Genomic DNA, 21,134 nt, shown 5'->3' with positions numbered 1-21,134 from the left:
AGCAAGAGTTTTCTTCTTCGCAAGAAGTTTTGGTATAAATTCTACTTCATAGGAATGTAAAAACAGGTCGTGAAAAAAATAGTCTTAAGCTTGATTTTAAAAACATTGGAAATAAGAAAATTTAGCAAACCTCTAACAACAGACATAAAACACACATATCAATTTCAACATTGATCTAGAAATTCAAGTTCGTATGTTTTCAGTATTCAAAATGTTCGAAATGTTTGAATGAATTTTTAAATCAAGCCTAGATTATCTTTTTGACAATACATGTACTCCTAGCCTACTCCTGCTCATATGTTAATTTGATTCTGTATTTGTTAAGTAAAGTAAACGGAAAATAATGAGAGGGAGTTTTTTTAATCCACACGGGGATACATGAACCTGTAAGTATTTGAAAACCGATTCTGATGACAAAATCTTGCAACATTTTGGCAACTCCTAATGCTGGTCTCTGTGATCCGATAAAATGCATCAATTATTTATGAGTGTTCTGAGCAATAGAAAATAATTGAATATCAAAAATATATGATTACCATTTCAACTTGTATTTCAATGCTATAATTATTTGCTTTACAACTGTATATGTATAATGAAAGGAAACATAAAGAACGTTAGCCAAAATACATTACAAAAATGTAAATCTTATACGGTACCAATTTGATGCACCATATGCACATTTCGGCATTTTATGTCTCTTCAGTGATGCTCATGCCGAAACGTTGGAAATCCGAAATATTTAAATAAAAAAAAAACTTTGAAGAGCAGAAGGGGGGGAGGGCAAAGACTGGAGCCAAATCAAATGATTAAATATTATGATTCACGTTTATAATTAAATTACTGATCCTACGATCAAACCGCAAAAACGCTCAATACCAGCAGAATTGATATATTTCAAGGGTTACCACATCTTGTACATTATATTTTTAATTTTCAATAAAAAACAGAAATTAGATTCAGTTTTTTAATCTCCGATATACATGTAAGTTGGACCACGTGTTTCGATGTCATCGACCGATTTTGTGGATACTGTAATCAAGGAGACCGGATGTGTAGACGGGTTGTGATACGATTGCATTCCCTTACACACAAAATTACATCATATGGGGAAAATGGAAGGACTGTTTCTCTTCTTATTCCTCCTAACGTGTACCAATGTAGAAGATGTTGTGTCACTGAGTAATAGAATAGGTAAGAATACTTCACATACCTTTTATATTACTTTTGGCACAAAAAGGATTTTCATTGCATCTAAATGAAAAAAAAATGAACTGTTGATCGAAAATGATTTTATCTGCATTTTTATCAGTATTTTTGCAAAAAAAAAAAGAATTTAAAAAATTAGACGTTTATTTCAACTGTAATTGTAACATGAACCATATCATAGCGTTTACAGTTAGTGCTTGTCTTTCTGTGCTCTGTTGAGGCTTTCATCTCCAAGAATAAATGGTCAAAAGACTGGTTCAATCTGTGTATTAACTACTGTTTATAAAACCCGTGTCGAGCAATAGATAGAAGGAATTCTATTGATCCACACATTCCTACAGCCATTAGTTGCGGTTCCCGATGTCTCAATTGAATTTTGCATCGATCGAAATATTACTGTCTTTCCCAAAAAGATAGAATCTTCGCATTAACACCAAATTATGAACTTTGTATTATTTACTGTTAAACTTGAGTATGTTCAGTACGTGTACCAGTCATGTTTCATGATTATGTCAAAATGTTTTCTAAATGCAATATACAAATATGCAATTTATCTATAATACATTTATGTAAAAAATATTGCATTCTATTAAAACCATATTAATCTCACCATAATAAGGAACTACTCATAATTTCCAGTGGAACAACATTAATACTTACTGTGGACGTGAAATACGGAAAAAAAGAGTGAAATATGATAAAATAAGTATTTAAGTTTACACATTTTAGAACGACGAGTCTTAGAACAGGTCCAAAACTAAATCGGAATACATGTCCTTTCAGTTGCTTTTTTTGATAAGAATACAGAGGAAGAATTGAGAATATTCAGACAAAGCATCAAAGAAGGGGATTTTTACTACTTGGAGGTCGACTTCAATGACAGTCTAGCAGTGGGAAAAGCAGGTATTGTAGGTCAATAGAATGAAGTTATATATACACATATATATATATATATATATATATATATATATATATATATATATATATATATATATATATATATATATATATATATATATATATATATATATATATATATATACAAACTAAGAATGGGTTATTTTGTGTTATAATTATAATTTTTTAGAACAATGTTTTTTGTTTTGTTTTGTTTTGTTTTTTAAATACATATCAGATTTCATATTACAACTTTTCAAACCAAAATTGAAAAAAAAATAATTAAGATAATCAAAAAGCCTGTTTTTCACATATAAAAGAGGAGAAACTCAATCAAGCTTAAAAAATCAATTTGATAATCATTATATTTGAATTTACCCAAATATGGAGTTAAATATTGCTTCCTCATTGGGATAAATGAAATGTGGACATTAAACAATTTCATTTTTTTCCAATTCAAATCTCAGGTGATGTAATTTGATAGACTTCTAAATTGTCAAAATTTACGTAAAAATCAACATTTTTATTTTAAATTTACCAAAGACATGTATATTTCTTTCCCAATAAATCCTTCTCACTTTGATACAAAAAAATTGCAGCCATTGAATCATCGTTGATTAAACTGGAAATTACAGCATTTATGTTGTCTTTTCTAGTCGATGATGAAGTTGCAAAGAGAAATTGGCTATTGGGCATCATAGCTGTAACTCGCACCTGCCATTTGCCGACTCTTCAGTCGTATGCTGATTACTACGATTTGGCGTTTCTGTTCGTTGGTCCTTCGTGCAGCTTGAAGTCCGAATTAACAGGATCATTCCATTTGTTTATGAGGCCAGCATTTGTTGGGGGTCTTGTGGATGTAATGTTTCACAAGCAGTGGGAAAAGGTTTACTATTTTTACGATTCCGATGAAGGCAAGTGTATTCCAAGACTGCTTTTACAAAATGGTTACTTTAAGAATTTTCAGATTTCCGAATCAGATACAAGTATATTAAAATATATAAGTGTAACTTCCATTTTCTATGTATAATGAAGATTTCTGAGAAGCTGTCACATATGAACAATGAGAATTTGTCACAACATGCAAATACATACATACATACATACATACATACATACATACATACATACATACATATGTATATATATATTTAACTTATTGAACAAATGTGAATTATAGGCTTGTTGGAATTTGAACAACTGTTAAACGAAATTCACATTCAGGAATTGAGGTTCGATCTGATTGTATTGCGCGTTCACGATTTGGATAGCTGTTACAGAAAACTGAAAAAGGTATACAACGAGGAAACGGGAAGCATTCGGGTTCTACTGCATTTAAAACCAAAGGACAGCCAAGCTGTTATGTCAAGATTGGTTAGTAATGATTTAAACAAATTGGGAAAATGCTAGACTTTCAAAGTTAAAGTACAGTTTATAAGTGATATTCTAAGGACACTTCATAAATACGAAATCCCCCATATTTGATAATTGACACCATTAGTATTGTATCCAACGAGGTGTGTGTTTTCTAGCTATAGTTTTATAGACTTTGTCGTCATTCCTCGCACCTGCCATTTGTTTGACAATTCCTATTCGATAATCTTGTTTTCGAATATGAATATGTTTTCGAATAGGAATAACAAGTTTATTACATATAAATCACATCATTATCGAAGAATGACAAAATTATCGAATGAGAATCACATGATTTCGCATATGAATGATACGTTATCGAATAGGAAACATATGTTGTTGAATATGAATGATATATTTTGGAATAGGAATCATATTTCTTCCAATAGGAATAACAATTTATCGAATAGAAATGACAAATTATCGAATAGGAATCGCATTTTTTTCGAATACATTTAACAACTTATCGAATAGGAATCATATCGAATGGGGATGATATATTTTAGAATAAGAATAATAAATCCTTTGAATAAGAATAACAAAAAAGTTTAATATTGCAACGTTTTACACTCAACTTTCAATCTGACGCATACGCCTCTTTATTTAATCTCATATATTTTAAGATTTTGAATCATGTGTATGTAATAAATGTACTCATTTCACCATGAACATTATTAATTTTAGAAAGAAGATCCAAAGATAAATAATTTTCGATTTCATTTTCTTTTGTCTAATTTGGTAAGTACCAACATGTATTTCTATGAGTATTTCACCATTTCTATGATTTTTAATGATTTAGCAACCGCTGTGCACTTCATATATTTATAGGTAGATAATACAAGACAAAACCTTTATATCTAAGTTGCATATCTCCTTCATTTTCGAGTTATTCCTCATTACTCAACATGTTAAAAATTTTGAGAATTCTTATATACATGTAGCAATCCACGACAACATCAGCAAAACTCGAAAATACAAAATATCAACTAATGAAATTATTTTTTGAACATTATTTTTGCCAGTGATTTTTCTTCTCGTAGAATTAGGACATAGTGAATATATTCTTTGTTAAGGACATATTAAATTATTAAATATGTTGCATGTTTTAGGGATTGTACAATATGAACTCAACCATTCATTCACCAGGCCTCAACATAACTGGATTCAGACTGGATGCTGATCTTAATAATACAGTATGGTTCAATGATTAGAGTACTTTATTTAAATAAAATGTAAATAAATAAAAAAATAAATAAAATGCGAATTGAAATGAATGACCTTGCTATACTTTTTTTCTTCTGATTTTATCTGAAGTGGAAATTTAAAAAAAAATCACTTATTTGAAGGAATTTCATTATCATGTTGATAGGATTACCAGGTGTTAGTGACTGATACTGTGGAATTTGTGAGAGAAGTTTTACGTAGAACAGACCTATACGTAACAAATCGAGATGATACGCTTAAAAAAAGAAAAGAACTCAAGGGGGCACTCCAAAAGGTATTAACAATGGTTATTTCCATTCTTATGTCGATACGATATATCCTGGTGAGCTTGAGATAAAAGATATCACAGAGTCTGACACATCTGTTTCATATTTGGATATTTTACTTGAAAAACACGTTAATGGTAATCTAACAACCAAGCTTTATGATAAACGTGATGACTATAACTTTGCAATCGTCAACTTCCATTACTAGTACTTATGCAGCAATATATCTTCACCACCTGCATACGGGGTTTATATCTCTCAGTTGATTCGATACGCAAGAGCATGCTCTACGTATGTACAATTTCTAAAACGAGGTAAATTATTGACAAACAAGTTGATTAAACAAAAATATCAGCAGTCTCGTTTAAAGTCATCATTTTGTAAGTTCTATGGTCGATACAATGACCTTGTCAGCAAATACAATTTATCATTGAGTCAAATGCTGACTGACGTTTTTCTTACTAATTGTTAGGCCATTATTTACACACTGAATTGTCGACGGATTTTTCCGTTATTTCCCGATCATGACAAGGAGCACACGGCGGGTGTGACCGGTCGGCAGGGGATGCTCACTCCTCCATGGCACCTGATCCCACCTCTGACGTTTTGGAGGTACACGTTTGCTCTGCTCCTATTTTGTATTGTTTGATGGATTTTTGAGCTTGAATACTGTTCGTTATCTCCATATATTTCATCTAAAGGTTTTACTTCAATAAATTTATTTTGAGGGGCAAATTCAAAGTATGAATGATAATGCACAATGAAGTGAAATCTGTTATAAAAATTGAAGACTAGATTTGAACCCGTTATATATAATAGATGCAGTCTAGCTACATGTGTCTCATTTGGAAAAAATGTTAGTTGCAATACCTCTTAATTCAGAACAGGACTCGTAGATAGGCATACGTCGTATAAGTTTTCCTATTACAGAAATCATTTTTGATTTTGATTTTTGATTGACAAGTATGTAAAAATGACAATTCAGAGACGTCCATTCAGATTAATTCTGTGAAGAGAAATACTCTGAACCGTGAACAAAACTGAGCCTTTTATAGGGGCTGGAGAGGTATAGCTAGAGGGGAGGAATGTAGCGTACAAAGATAACTACCTGCCTTTTACAAATCGTGTTCAGCTTTAAATGGAATTCTTTGCAAGTTGTGTTATTAAGGCAAAGACAAAAAAATAAAAATACCTACAAGTTAAATCCATAAAATTCAAATATTTTTAAAACATCACGTAAAACGTTTCTTCTTTTGAAGAATGTATGCTTATAATAATACTGTGAAATCACTAATTTTCGTGGTAGTTTATTTTCGTTGTTTTCGAGGTAGGGAGAGACCAAGTATTTATGATCATCACGAAAGGTAAAATTTCATGTGCATTACTACTAATCATTCTTCAACTACGAAATCAAATCCCCACATGCAAACCTATATTTTTTCTTCAATCCTCGAAAATTTGACCTCACGAAAATATGTGATTTTTCAGTAGTTTATTATGCTTCATGAGACTTTATCTCCATATTTGATTCTCATTTATTCAAACAGTATTCAAAGACGGGATATAACGGTGATAGTGGACCAATCATATTTGACGATGATGGAATTAGAAAAAACTTTACACTACGTCTTTTTGAGACATTGGTTACAAGGCATATCGCAAAGGTAAGTAATTTCTTACGAATAATTTTAGTATATGATTTTAGCCACTTAATAAGTTATTTAAAATTAACAGAAATCAAGGGTCACGAAGAGTTCTAAAGAAAATATTGAACATCACAAACCTGGATGATTAAATTTTGCCAGACCTTTGAATTACTTAAATTTAAGCAATGACCTATTTTTATAACACCCCAATCGTTATTATTATCTTTAAATATATACTTTTCCCCTCACAATTACACAACATACACTTGTTTTATGAAGCAAGTGTATTTGTATACTTAGATTTGCCAAGTATACTAACGCATTAAATGATTTTATTTTATTTTATATTTATTTATTGCTTAAAGAATTAAAGAAAAGTAAAATGGTTGTAGCTTATTAATGTACATATAGTATCATTCCAAAGTTATTATCAATTAACAATAATAACTTGATTTGAACACAATTTCTACTCCTTTTTTATAGATTGGGATGTGGATGTCCAGCAAAGAAATTGGTGCACGTTTAGAAATGCTGAACACTTCCCAGATAAAGGTGCAGAAACATCCAACAACAAAGAAAGATTATATTAAAGTTTCAACCAATCAAGAGCGGATCATTACCACTATAGATGTGAGTAGAGAAAATTCAATCTCTTCCATACACATAAATAAAATAAAATTCAACAATGGATGCCAGTATCTTGTTAGAGGGAATGGGCTATTTCGTAGGCTTTGATATGTAAAAAAGAAAACCAAGAAAAAGAAAGGGAAATTACTTAATTATTGCTAGTTTTGTAGGACCCACCCTATGTTTTCATCAAAAAAGAATATGAAGACGAAGTCAAACTAATGAAAGCTAAGGGGGAAAGAGTGTGTGGTAACTCATTCTTCGAGGGATTTTGTATTGACTTAGCAGAGAAGGTGACTGAAATTCTCAATATTACAAACTATACTATATGTATAGTTCAAGACGGTCAATATGGATCCATACAGCCAAACCAGACTTGGAATGGAATGATTGGGGAGGTTATGCAGAAGGTAAAGGAAAGAAAATAAGTGAATTTATTTTTAAAAAAAAAAGTTTTACAAATCTCTGAAACGCTTTGAACTGCGTGTTGCAATTTTTCACAATCCTTGAAAAATTACGGACCTCTCCCTTATATAATATCAAGAGTTGATAAGGCCAAAATAAAAATTACCTTTGTTTCCCCTAACGCGCCCGACCCACTTAAATCGTGCCGACTGAAAAGTTTTTTTAATCAGATTATTTAAATATTTTTTTTATTGTTAATCAACTTTATAAAATACAATTTTATCAAAATCCGTTTTTTATCAGAACGGCGGCTTTTGTTTGGTGCCAACAACATGTGGCCACAGAGGGTTATTTAGTGTTATAAAACAATGGTGACGTATTAATCTTATTATACATCTTTAACTTATTAGAATCCTACACTCTTGAGACATCTCGTGAATTAATGTACAATGACTAAGGAGTGTTAAGATGGAAATTAACGTACGTAGTACGCATTGCAAAGCTTGCCTCATGAGCAGATGAGGGGCGCTCCTTGTGAATACATATCAAAATTTCACTGCATTTGATTCGTTTCGATCTAATAAACAGTTCATGTATGATCCCATTTTACTATATAGGACCATAGGAGTTGTAAATATGTCTTTGTATGATTACTTCATCTTGATAAATAAAATTCAGATGTCGTTTCTTTATTCCTTTCATCTATGGGGTATTAACTCCGTGACTATAAAATTAGATATATGAAACTTTAATCATTTTAGATATGGTTTGGTTGAATTATACATTGTTTATACATGTACACCATTTCCAAATAGTGTTGAAATCTTTAAAATTTGCTTATGGTACGGCTTCCTGAAACGTCCAGTTTATTTTTCTTTAGTTAGGCCCTTGAAAACAGGTTATTTTTTTGCTTTAAAATACTTTTAGAAATTGTTGAGCCGGTGGAGGGCTCCTAATTTAGACTTTTACTCGGCACTTATGGCCATTGATCATTAAGCATCAGTAAGGGATCTTTTACGTGCCATCTACATGTATACTCCGACACTGGACCTACGTTTTTTACGGTCTTATTCGACTGACCGGTCTCCACGTCCCAAGTCGGGACCTGTGACTTAGAATAAGCTCCTGAATTACGTCGTGACTCCAAAACGAAACACTAGAATTACTGCGCCACGCTAGGTCCTTGACATTTTGTCTGTGTAAGTACTCGAAAATCATAGTAGGTTTGAAAAATGTACTCGAATGTCCGATGGTTCTCTATTTGCGAATCTTGTGTTTTTTGTAAATATTCGATTTCAATAAATTTACGCTGGCCTGAGATATTTCACAAGTTCAAATGAATAATATTTGTGAAATAATTTACCATACATGTTGCTTCATTTGTATGATATTCGTTTTAAAAATCGGTTTCTTTTGTTCTTTCTTATTTATAAAGATATTATTCAATTTTTCAGAATGTATTTTCAAAACCTACCTACCGACCCAACCTGAGATTTTGGGGTCGGGTTAGGGGAAACAAAGATATTTTTAATGATGGCCTAAACTGACTTTTTGTGTACCGGTTACTATATTTTTGGTGGAACAACGGCATAGGAAAATATCACATCTTTGGTTTTTTAAACTAAGTACATAATAATATATATCATAAATTCATTTCACATTTTTTAGCAATTAAAGTCTGAATATGAGAAATTTTCTTTTTTTTTCTTTTTTTTTTTTTGGGGGGGGGGGGAGGGGGTTACAGTAAATATGAAAAGAATCCGTCCTGAATGCATCGTCTCGTATCCTGTTTTCGACCCGTTTTGTTTGCTTCCTTCGCAGATACTGCGAGCTAAGGCCTGAGTTTTGGTTCCTTAACTTTGAAAAACACTTAACACATACAAATGTTATGGGTACATAACGTTTGTTTTTTTTTTAATTTTCGTCTGATGTCAGATATTGTCATCTTTTTAGTATTGCTTATTTTACCTGTTTATGAATCAAAGCCGTAATGATTTTATTTCAAAATTTTAAGTTTGCTTTAAATCAAAGATAACGTCAAAGTAAGTCGAAAATACGACATGCAAGGATATAGTTATATCCACCAAAAATATTAAATATAATAACCTTAAAGGCCTTGAAAACAACTCAGATTCAAGCATATTGAGGAGAAACACCTTGGGCTGTAGTATATATTTTGCACATGAAACAACAGTCTTACATTAAAGAGTAGTTTTGAAAGATTTAATGTCAAACAAAAGTTACCATTATCTCGATGTTCAAATGAGTTTGAACGCCGATTGGTAGATCACAATTTATTTTGGGGAGACGAATGTACTAGTAATTAATTTCAATCAAGTCCTATCACTTTACATTATACTTCATGGGTTCAATTCTTATTATGACATTTCACAGAAAGCTGACATGGCTGTTGCACCAATAACAATATCTTCTACACGGGAAAGAGTTGTTGATTTTACAAAACCTTACATGAGTCTGGGAATCAGCATAATGATCAAGAAGCCTGCCGATGAAGGCGCACACATATTTTCCTTCATGGATCCGTTATCCTCTGAGATTTGGATGTGTATCTTGTTCGCATATGTAGGAGTGAGTGTAGTTCTGTTTCTAGTTAGTAGATTCAGTCCTTCTGAATGGCATATTGATGAAAAAAACATTACTAACGACTTTACAATATCGAACAGTCTTTGGTACTCACTTGGTGCCTTCATGCAACAAGGATGTGATATATCTCCAAAGTAAGTACAATTATAGATCATTGAAAAAGTTTTTCCATCAAGTTTGAATCAAATTCAATTACAAATTCATTTTAGTTTTTCTTTCCTGTGTTGTGTTCAAATGTTTAATAGTACATCAATTCCTTTTTAATCAAACAATTTTCTGTTATATTAAATCTTCACAGAGCTATTTCGGGAAGGATTGTTGGAAGTGTATGGTGGTTTTTTACTTTAATTATTATATCCTCATATACTGCAAACCTCGCTGCCTTTCTCACTGTGGACAGAATGAATACACCCATTAGTTCTGTAGAGGACCTTGCGAAACAAACAAAAATCCAATATGGATGTCTCAAAGAGGGCGCTACATACGAATTTTTTAAAGTAAGTCTATATGATACAGAATACGTGAAATAGGTAAACTTGTACATATATTTTAGGATTGCTGTATGAGATTAAGTACAATATTTTCAAATTATTAATTTTCTTGGCAGAAATCAAAGTTTGCTTTGTACGAGAGAATGTATGCCTACATGACGTCAGCAGAAAACGTGTTTGTAGAAAAGAATAGTCAAGGGTTTGAAAAAGTTAGGAATTCCAATGGAAAGAAGTACGCGTTCCTTGTAGAATCCACAACAAATGAATATATCAACAATCAAAAACCTTGTAATACCATGAAGGTGGGTTCTAATCTAGATTCCAAAGGATATGGAATAGCTACACCAGTCGATTCAGAACTCAGGTGAGTATTTTGCCAAACTGTTTTATTGATGTGCAACTACAGCTGGAACTTCATTTTATTAACAGTATTATCAATAATAAAAGACAAGTTGCTGTCCTTTAAAAAAGGACTGCAATACGTGGACCATATGCATGTGTTTCTACACGAAATTCAAAGAAAATTTCTAGATTTAGTGATTTTACAAACTTAGGTGTAATTAAATTCATTTTTTTTTTTACATGTATCTAGTAATTTTCATCGCTATTTAAGTCTGCTTAATGAGGCTGTAATGATAAAAAACCATGAACTTGAAATTATGTGAATATGAAATGTTCAATCTAATTAAAATTAGATGTTCTGAATCCGCTACCGCTTCTCAAATGAAGCGGTAGCGGATTCGGAACATCTAATTTTAGTTAGATTGTGAAATGTTGATCTAGGCATCTATCACAAGTGTAAACACTGGTAAAGTAGCCTTTAAAATTAACAACAGAATTAAAAGAGGCCTAAGCGTGCCGGTGTCGTAATGGTTGAATTGTAACACGTTGGCGGATCCAGGAAAGGGGGGGGGGTCGGATGTTGTAACCCTATTTATTTTTGCAGAAAGAGGAAGAGAGTGTGTGTGTTTTTTCCCCTGTAATATAGATATTTTTACGTCGAGTATTTTCAATAGAATAAGTACTTCAATCTCTGCCCTTTCTGCTCTCTAGATAGAGTTTTGCTTATTGCTTTTTTCCTTGTACTTTCACAACCCCGGTCCCGGGCCTCGACCACCCATGCACACGTAACATGAAAGATTTCACTTCGATATCATCGGAAGATTCCGGCGAACGTACATAGCTATTTTTGGACCATCTTCTGAAGTAACTAACTTTAAGAAGTATGCATAAAAGGTCATGATAGGGAGTATGCATAAGAGAATATTTTTCTCCTTATATTATGGGGATATTTTAATCAATAAAGAGAAAGGTTCAAAATGTCCCCGTAGTATGTTGGGGAGGGGGGCTCACTGTTTCTTTAAAAAATAATCTTTTGTTATAATTTGAATAAGTTTTGATTTGCATTGGAAGCTTCCCCGCACTTTTTGTTGCGGGAAGGTTCAAAATACGGGTAATCAAACATTTAAAAGAAATCAAAATGTACCGAAAAGTTTAGACGAAGCCCCCTTTCCCCGAAATAGGATTTTACAGTGTGGTGCACAGGTTGTTATTTTAATTTATTTATTTATTGTTGCTTGTCAACTCTTTTTGGAGGTTGCCCCCTTTGAAAACCGTTGCTACGGACTTGAATATAAGTGCCTGCAATGTGACCTAGAACCCACCCCCCTTTTCAAAACTGTTGAATCCGACCCTGTACTGGAGCATTAGAGGGTCTCGAGTTATCTAAAACGATGCTAGGTTATCGATTAGCTCGATCAATTTAAAAACAAAAAAACATTTGATTTTGTGTGTGTGTGTGTGTTTTTTCCCTGTCTCTTTTAAATAACGGAATGGTTAATATACAACACCTGCAATCGTAACTTCTCGGCAAAACAACGTGTTTTTCCGAACTCGCCAGAAGGTCTGAGAAGATGCAATTGACAATCTCATCGCACGTGTGTAGACCTATAGGCTATTTGGTCTTGCAAGCACAGTTGTGTGCACTGTTTGCTAGTGACGCTTAGACTGGTAACGGTATTTGCTACGGACATGAAGAACTATACACCAGTTTCATAACATGTGCAGTTTTTTTTCTAGTGAAAATTGGAGTAAATTAAAAGTCGAATATCTTGGATATGGGGTAACCCATATCTATTCTTGTTACAACAACCGTCCATGCATCCATGGACGAGTTCATTGGTTACTCTGAAAGGTGACCACAGGTCAACCTTTCGTTAACATTTTCTACAATGAACTGCCTACTTTGAGTGATTGTACTTTCATAGCAAAGTTGTTAAATTTTATTCCCGATTGGCCTATAGTTTTGTCATTTTAAAAAATCGGTCTATGTCGATACATGTAAGGGACTTGACATCTGCACTAGATTTATACGGAAGATATTCTATCATTGGAAAGATAGATGGTACACATGTAGCACAGATCTGTAGTACGCAGATTTTTTCTATGTTTCTCCCTCTCCCCCACATGGAAAAACGTTGAGCACTAAAGGCCTCTATCAAGCTATATTTGGATTGCTGTCAATCAAATTATTTTGCGAACCTTGATGCACAAAACTACTGCCGGTAAATCTTTTAAAACCTAGTAGTTGAATTAAGTTTGTAATTAAATATGTTCAAGCTGTTAAGCTATCTATATAAGTTTTTCCTACTTATTTAAAATGCTTGTACCATAGAATTTAGTTTGTATATAAGGATATATGTATTAAAGAGAAATTCAGATCTTGGTTACGCCAAAGAATAAACGATGAGCAGATTTTAGAGCGAGGTATGCCAATGATTGGCATATTCTAATTCGAAAAGGGCGAATTGTTCTAAGGGCAAGTTGTCTTAGAGGCGAACTCTCTAGCATTCTCGCGCATGCGTAGCCTGACGTAAGCCCATGGCATCCGGTTTAACACCACTTATATATTTTCTGCGTGGACCTCAGGGTCCACGCAATGAGGATAAACTATTTGTGATTACATTGTCGTTGCTTTATGTGAAATTTTTTTTTGGCAGAGACCCACTGACATTGGCTGTACTGCAACTCCGAGAAAATGGAGAATTAGATCGCCTTAAAAAGAAGTGGTGGTATGAGAAATCTCAGTGTGACCAGGATACTGAAAAGGTTGGTGTTCGAAATAAGCATTCTTATTTGCAAGATAAAATCGAGAAAAGCTTTTTTGTTTCATGAAAAATTGTGGGGGAAAAAGATAAATTACTTCTATCATGTCTATTCATGAACATTTAAGTAAATGACAAAATGTTTTATACAAAAAAAAAAAAAAAAAAAAAAAATTAAGAAATATTCACAAAATAATAAAGTATAAATTCCAAATGAATGCTAAATCATTTTAAATCAATATCTTTTATTAGGATGCATCACAAGCGGAACTGACGTTAGAGAATGTGGCAGGAATTTTCTACATCCTGTCCTGTGGACTTACACTTTCTGTCGTTATCGCTGCCATTGAGTTCTTGTATAAATCTGTTGTTGATTCTAAAAAAGCTAAGGTGATTATGAAAAAAGCTGAGGTTTCTCGTCAGCTACTTCTAGAAAAAGTAGAATTAAGGTTGTTGAGTTTTAATCTGGAAATTATTCTAAATCAAAATAAAAGTATATTTTTACTATAGACGTCCTTTGGTTCTATGGTGCGATGTAAGGCTAGATTATCATTCCGAGGGTCGCTGGATGATAGTTCTCTACCTAACTCACCACAAAAGAAACCAACTGCCACGGTATCTATACTTCATTTGTAATACTGATAAACACCTCCTGAAAGCAATGGAATGCCATTAAACTTTTTCAACGTGGTTAAATGAGATTTTTATTCACACACAAAAAAAAATATTTACGGAGATCAGCATTTTCTAAAATTCAAATCAATTCAATTCAAATTTTATACATTTGTGAAAATATCAAAAATCCCTGTCCCACTCGTGAAATAAATTCCATATCGAACTACAAAACATTGAATATCCTCTATGTATTTAATAATGAATTTTACTTAGTGTATATATGAACTGAGTTACTTTACCCTTATGATATGAAATGCAGCATATGTTAAAGTATTTTTATACAGGCTCTCTATGTTCCAGAGTAAATAAAATCAAGTGAAAAGATATTTTTATTCTAGCCTTCTTCTTTATGACTACGAAACAAATATTTCAAATACAATAGTGACGATCTGTATACAAAGGCATTTTCTGAATATTCTCTTTTTCTTTCAAACACAAATGATGCATATTATTCTTCCCAAAGGTTTTACATTTTTGAAAAAAAAGTTTGCATTCTTTTTATGTATACACTGTATTTAATAGTTTTGATATGGATTTTTTAGTACACCTATACTGGCCCTGTACAAGTTCCGGAGTACGAACCATATCCTGAAAATAATACACACACTCAGGTGTAGAACGTCGCACGTCTCGCAATGTCAGCCAGTGCTCTCTCTGGAATACTAGTATAGACAAAAAGACAATTTGTGGTAGACTTTTTACCATAAAGGAAAAAGATTTGTTTTCTATGTTCATTTTGATTTTTTTCTATTATTGTGTGTTTCAACGTGATGAATAAGGTGTATATTTATAATAGTACGAAACACAAAGAAATGATAATCTGTTTATAATTTAAAATGGTAGTCATATTTGTTCACTGCCTTATAAAAGAAAATAATTAAAATATTATCTGTTTATATTTATTGTATAAAAAGCGATATCACTGCATGATTGAAAAATTGTATTCATACCAAATATCTTCATTGGATTTTCAGTATCAAATGAATCTGATAAAGTGTGTGAAAATAGAGAAAATTGTTGATTTCTTTCTCGTCTTCTTCTTTCTTGTGACAGCAGTGGTGCTCGTACCGACTGAATTTTTTTTTCTGATACAGGCCAGACCGTAAGTACATCTTGACTAGGAAAAAAACTGAAATTATCCTTTATTTGACAAAAAAATTGTGTCTTGCTATATTAATCGGGTAAATTAAGTCAAATGCTTTAGCATTAAGAACATTGGTCGCAAGAAAGTTTTGATTACAAATTCAGAAATCCATACTAACTCTAAAATTTATGCTAGTAAGGCTTCGTACTGTATACTAGTATCACGTAGAAGTGTTTCTTTACAAGAGTTTGAAATAAGAAATTGAACAAACACAACTTCAAGTTAGTTAAAGAATAAAGAGAATTTTCCGTAGGAAAAGGTATCATTGATACTTTAAAAATTTCCTGTAGTTTTTAGCGATATTTCAAAATTAACTGATGTATTAAAATTGATCTTTTCTCGAATTCAACTGTCACTCGAACTATAATTGCATACCTTGTTCTGAATGTTCGTGTAGCTGTATGATGTGTAACTTAAACAAGTTTGAATTTCTTCACAAGGTAAAATTTTCAATAAAAAATGATATTTTCGAAATTAAAACAGTATATGAAATATGGAGATAACGAACAGTATTCAAGCTCAAAATCCATTAAAACAATACAAATCGGGAGCAGAGCAAACTCCTCCAAATTAATTAATATAATTTTTAAAAATTTAATCAGAAAGAGATATTTCATTCAACAGGAGATATTTCTTTTTTTCAATTGAGATATCAACTCTTGCAATGAACATATATCTATTTTCTTTGCATTTATTTATGAAAGATAATGTAAGGAAAAAAATGCATATTTTTTTGAATCCATATCTTTTTTTTTAAGGAAAGATAGCTCATATTTTGAGATATACATCTCTTAACAAATAGTAATAGTAACAAAATCAAATATGGAGATAACGAACAGTAGTCAAGCTCAAAGTCCATTTCAACGATACAAATTGGGAGCAGAGCAAACACGGACCTCAAAAAACATCAGATGTGGGATCAGGTGCCACGGAGGAGTGAGCATCCGATGAGAACCGGTCACACCCGCCGTTTGCTCCTTGTCATGATCGGGAAATTACGAAAAAATCCGTCGACAATTCAGTATGTAAACAATGGGCTTACAATTAGTATGAAAAACGTCAGTGAGAATATGTCTTAATGATAGATTGTATTTGCTGACAGGGACATTGTATCGACCATAGAACTTACGAAATAATGACTTTAAACGAGACTGTTGATATTCTTATTTCATCAACTTGTTTGTCAATAACTTACCTCGTTTTAGAAATTTGTTCATACGTAGAGCATGCTCTTGCGTATCGAATCAACTGAGAGATATACACCCCATATGCAGGGGAAAATGGTATATTGCTGCATAAGTAAGGGAAGTTGACGATTGAAAAGTTAAAGCCATCACGTTTATCATAAAGCTTTGTTGTCAGATTACCAGACTCTGTGGTATCTTTTATTTCAAGCTCACTGAGATATATCGTGTCGACATATGTATGGAAATAACTATCGTTAATTGATATCTAAATATCGAGTTGAAGACCACAGCAAGAGATTTTTTTTCTCAAGTATAAGATTTTGAATAAATTCTGCTTCATTTGAATACAAACATAGTACCCATGGGAATTCCAACAGATTGTTGGAAGACCTGGTCTCCAAAAACCACATAGATATTGTCAATCAGAAACTCAAGCATCTTTTTAATATCAACTTCAGAGTACTTATGTGTACAATCAGAATTTTTTTATCAAAATAATTTTGCAAATGACCAATTACAAGGTAAGTAAATTTACGAGTTCCATTTGAATTGAAAAAGCACCGGTCAATGATGTCAGCCTGGGCTGGGATTCATAAACATACTTTAGATTTGTGCTAAGATTCACATTTAAGTATAAAATAAATTCTTAGTTAAGAAAAAATTTCTAAGTCATATTCATATAAATTCTAAGTGCAATTTTTGGCTAAGTATAATTCTGAGAAAATTATCTAGAGCGTTTAAGTTAAGTCACCCTAGCAACGCATGGAGATTCCCAAACAAAAAGCGCACTCTTTTGAGGAGGAAGTATTTAGTTCCATGTGTATTACATCACAACTGATATGTATAGCTACGTCATCAACATTGCACAAAATGCATCTTACCAGTTGATAAATATCCCGAAGTCAAAAAGAGTTTCTAGTTGGATGTAATAGCATGGTTTCTTAATGAAAGATTAAGATTATTTCTTCTGTGCACCATTATTTTTATTTTGATGAAGAACATTTAAGTATTTCTTATCTACTTATGACACCTCCTGAGGACACTTGTCTTTAAGTCAATACTTAAGCACTAAGTATGTTTGTAAATTAAACTTAAGTATTTCTACCAAATTTAAGTAATATTTAGAGAACTTACTTAAAAAATATATAACTTAAGTGATTTTTTAAACTTAAGAGGAATATACTAAAAAGTTTTATGAATCCCGGCCCTGGACTTTAATTTATCGTGGGGAATGGTTGTATACAGAGCTGGAAAAGTCGTAAGTTTTTGATAATATTAATTTTGATAAAATTTTGTGATTTCAAATTTTCCAAAAGTTCCTTGGGATTTTTAAGTATCCTCATCTGATTTACACCACTTCTCGAATATATTGTTACACAGTACTCCTGAAGTTTCTCCTTCACTGCTGAACGTTAACATTTTAGTGAGGAGAAAAGAAAGAGGCTTGGTAAAACATTGACTGGAACCTGTTATGTACATGTATCTTTGTTTGTAAGGATTTTATGAAGTTTCGGATTCCAATATGAATATTGTAATTCAAATTCATTTTGGTTGTTGGGAATATTAAAAATATTCAAAATTGACATATGATTTTGAAGAAGTTCCTCCTTAGAAAGGGAGTTATGGGTATAAGTTGGATTGCCACTTGTAGAATCAAATCCCACTTCTTCTAAAATACAAATAAAATAATGAGCCTTAGAAACAAAGACAATGATGTTATCTGCTTTGTCAACTGGGACCAGTACATACTGATCGTGTAGCCTATCTAATTCTTTTTTCACTTCTGAATTATTGAACACAGAAGGTTAGATGGTTTTCATATTGCCCCTAAATCGCTTAATGCGAGATTTTAACATGAATCTGATACATTTAATCCATTCTGACAAAGTGTCAAGGTCTTCTTTTTCATGTCTGGCCCATTGTCTGGCGTAATCTTCCATAGAATTCATAATATTTATGAAATTATGATTTCAGTGGAAAGATCGGGGTTCCCTAAATTTTGGCCCTTTTCAAATAAGTGATTTAAGGTCCTCATTATTAACTATATTTACGTCACCAGTAATAACGTGTCCAGCAGGACTATAGTTGTCCGGATTTTTCAAGCAGAAGTTTAGAAGAATTTTGGAATGGTCGTTTAATAAAAATAGACAGGTTGAAATTAACAGTACAGATATGGAGTTGAATTCTGTTGTACAATGTCTCATGGCGACTTATGGATCGACTGTTATATCTGCATTCTTACATTACGACCCTTTATTATGGAACTTCCTGAGAACTGAATCATTCCAGATCTTTTTCGCTTTGCTTGCAAATGTTTAACTTTTGTGTCCTCGTTTTACAAAGACAGTGAAAAGTCATCCTCTAGAATATTCTAAGGGTCTCCATCCCTTAGAATATGATGTAAACATACCTTTGTAATGGAACACACTACTTAGGGTGCTCCTAGTTTTGAATAGTATTATCAATAGAAATATGGAAAAGAATCTACCTTATAGGTTTAAGTTGTACTTTCCAAACCCCGTGAAATGTTCTTTTTTTTCTTACTCATTATGGTGTAAACTTGTTTGATGGAAAAATTATGAATATTTTGAATAACCATTGTGTGCCTATTTGTAAAACTTAATTTAAAAATGCACGCAGTTATTTGTTTCAAGTAAAATCACCTGGTGACTCGCATAAGATGTAGTAAAGAACAGACGAGAAAATCCAATGTTTCACATAAATATTAAGTTCTTATTATTTTAATCCTCTACAGACGGTATTCCTGTAAACACTGCTACAGAGCACAGGCACTTGTTTCTGTAATAAATTTTTGACCCATAGTATAATAATAACACAAGGTATCCAACTCCGTATTACACGAAGTACCCCCTCCCTCAGAATCGCACTCACTTACAATTTCAGAGGACATGCACTGGCAAACTGTTTATACCTATGTCTTCTACGATAACTTATCTACACAACCATATATGGCATGCGTGTCTTTATTTTCTTTTATCCCCGTAAACAGCGTCAAAACTCTGCTCGCCGAGTGGAAAAGTCGACATGAAATTGTATGTGCTAATCCCGGGCAGAGATTTTAATTGGCTAAAAATCTGTTTTTAAAATTACATCGTAAAAATATCGTAGTGCTTTAATGGAAAATGAGAGGTAAACAAATTTCATTTATTCACTGCAATATTTAAACACTGGAGTTGAATTTTTAAACTCACTCATTTTTGAATTTTGCTCTCTGCCCGGGATTAGCACATACCATTTCATGGTTTAGTTCGACTTTTCCACTCGGCGATCTGAGTTTTGACGCCGTTGACGGCGATAAAAGAAAATAAAGACACGCATGTCATATATGGTTGTGTAGATAAATTATCGTACAAGACATAGGTATAAACAGTTTGCCAGTGCATGTCCTCTGAAATTGTAAATGCGTGCGATTCTGAGGGAGGGGGGTACTCCGTGTAATACGGAGTTGGATACCTTGCGTTATTATTATACTATGGGTCAAAAAATTATTACAGAAACAGGTGCCTGTGCTACAGAGATATAAGGAAAAATTGTTACGTATTTCCGCTGTGAATATTGTCGATCGATGGTAAAGTTCGGTCATAATAGAGGTTGGTGTCGCAGATTTCTAGAAAGAACGCCTTCACACCGCAGAAATTCGCAGTGTCTTCTGATATACTGAAATTATACACTTTCCTATGATCAATGATTGGCGATCTTTTCCGTAATTACGATGTCTTCTGGGGACAGAAGAACAGATGTAAATGTCCATGATTGATGAACAATGGTAGTCGATGGTGGTTTTCATGTGTATATAAAATCAGGGGGCAGATAAAGCAACAATTAAAATCAAGATCGAAATAACAGTTACGACACTCAAGTGATATAGAAAATGTACAATTGCCTTCGCCCTTCATTTTGCCTTTATATTCTTGTATGCATTTTAAAAAACTTCCTTATTTGTTCACAATATTAAAAAGCCTTCAACTCACTTTGTAATGTAAATCAAAACAATATTAAAGAATCACATGTGCGTGACGTAAAATACAGGTTTTATTGTTTTTTGTTTGTTGTTTAATGTCCCTCACGAGAATTTTTCACTCATATTGAGTCGCCACCACTTGCCTGTGGAGGGCTGCAAAGTTATACCTATACTCGGCACTTAGGACCATTGAGCCAACACCTACTGCGACACGGGACCTCGTTTTATATGGTCTCATCCGAAGGACCGGTCTCCACGTCCCA

The 21,134-nt window shown here is 32.7% G+C and overlaps 1 protein-coding gene across 1 annotated transcript; it reads left to right on the top strand.

Annotated features, from left to right (window-relative positions):
• Positions 1 to 1,058: 1,058 nt before the first annotated feature.
• LOC133197304 (glutamate receptor-like) lies at positions 1,059 to 15,572 on the top strand. Its single transcript, XM_061333263.1, has 17 exons — positions 1,059 to 1,191; positions 1,990 to 2,109; positions 2,760 to 3,017; positions 3,284 to 3,477; positions 4,201 to 4,254; positions 4,626 to 4,709; positions 4,886 to 5,014; positions 6,554 to 6,670; positions 7,136 to 7,282; positions 7,450 to 7,689; positions 10,079 to 10,422; positions 10,587 to 10,785; positions 10,896 to 11,143; positions 13,779 to 13,887; positions 14,136 to 14,273; positions 14,394 to 14,498; positions 15,101 to 15,572. Exons 1-17 carry the CDS (start codon positions 1,104 to 1,106, stop codon positions 15,173 to 15,175), a joined length of 2,649 nt encoding a protein of 882 aa, XP_061189247.1. The 5' UTR covers positions 1,059 to 1,103; the 3' UTR covers positions 15,176 to 15,572.
• Positions 15,573 to 21,134: the final 5,562 nt, after the last annotated feature.

Source organism: Saccostrea echinata, unplaced genomic scaffold (assembly GCF_033153115.1).
Source record: "Saccostrea echinata isolate AGI-Se365-2 ecotype Australia unplaced genomic scaffold, CSIRO_AGI_Sech_v1 ptg000030l, whole genome shotgun sequence".
Lineage (NCBI taxonomy): Eukaryota > Metazoa > Mollusca > Bivalvia > Ostreida > Ostreidae > Saccostrea > Saccostrea echinata.
Note: the sequence above shows the minus strand (reverse complement) of the source record. Positions and strands in the feature narration are given on the sequence as shown.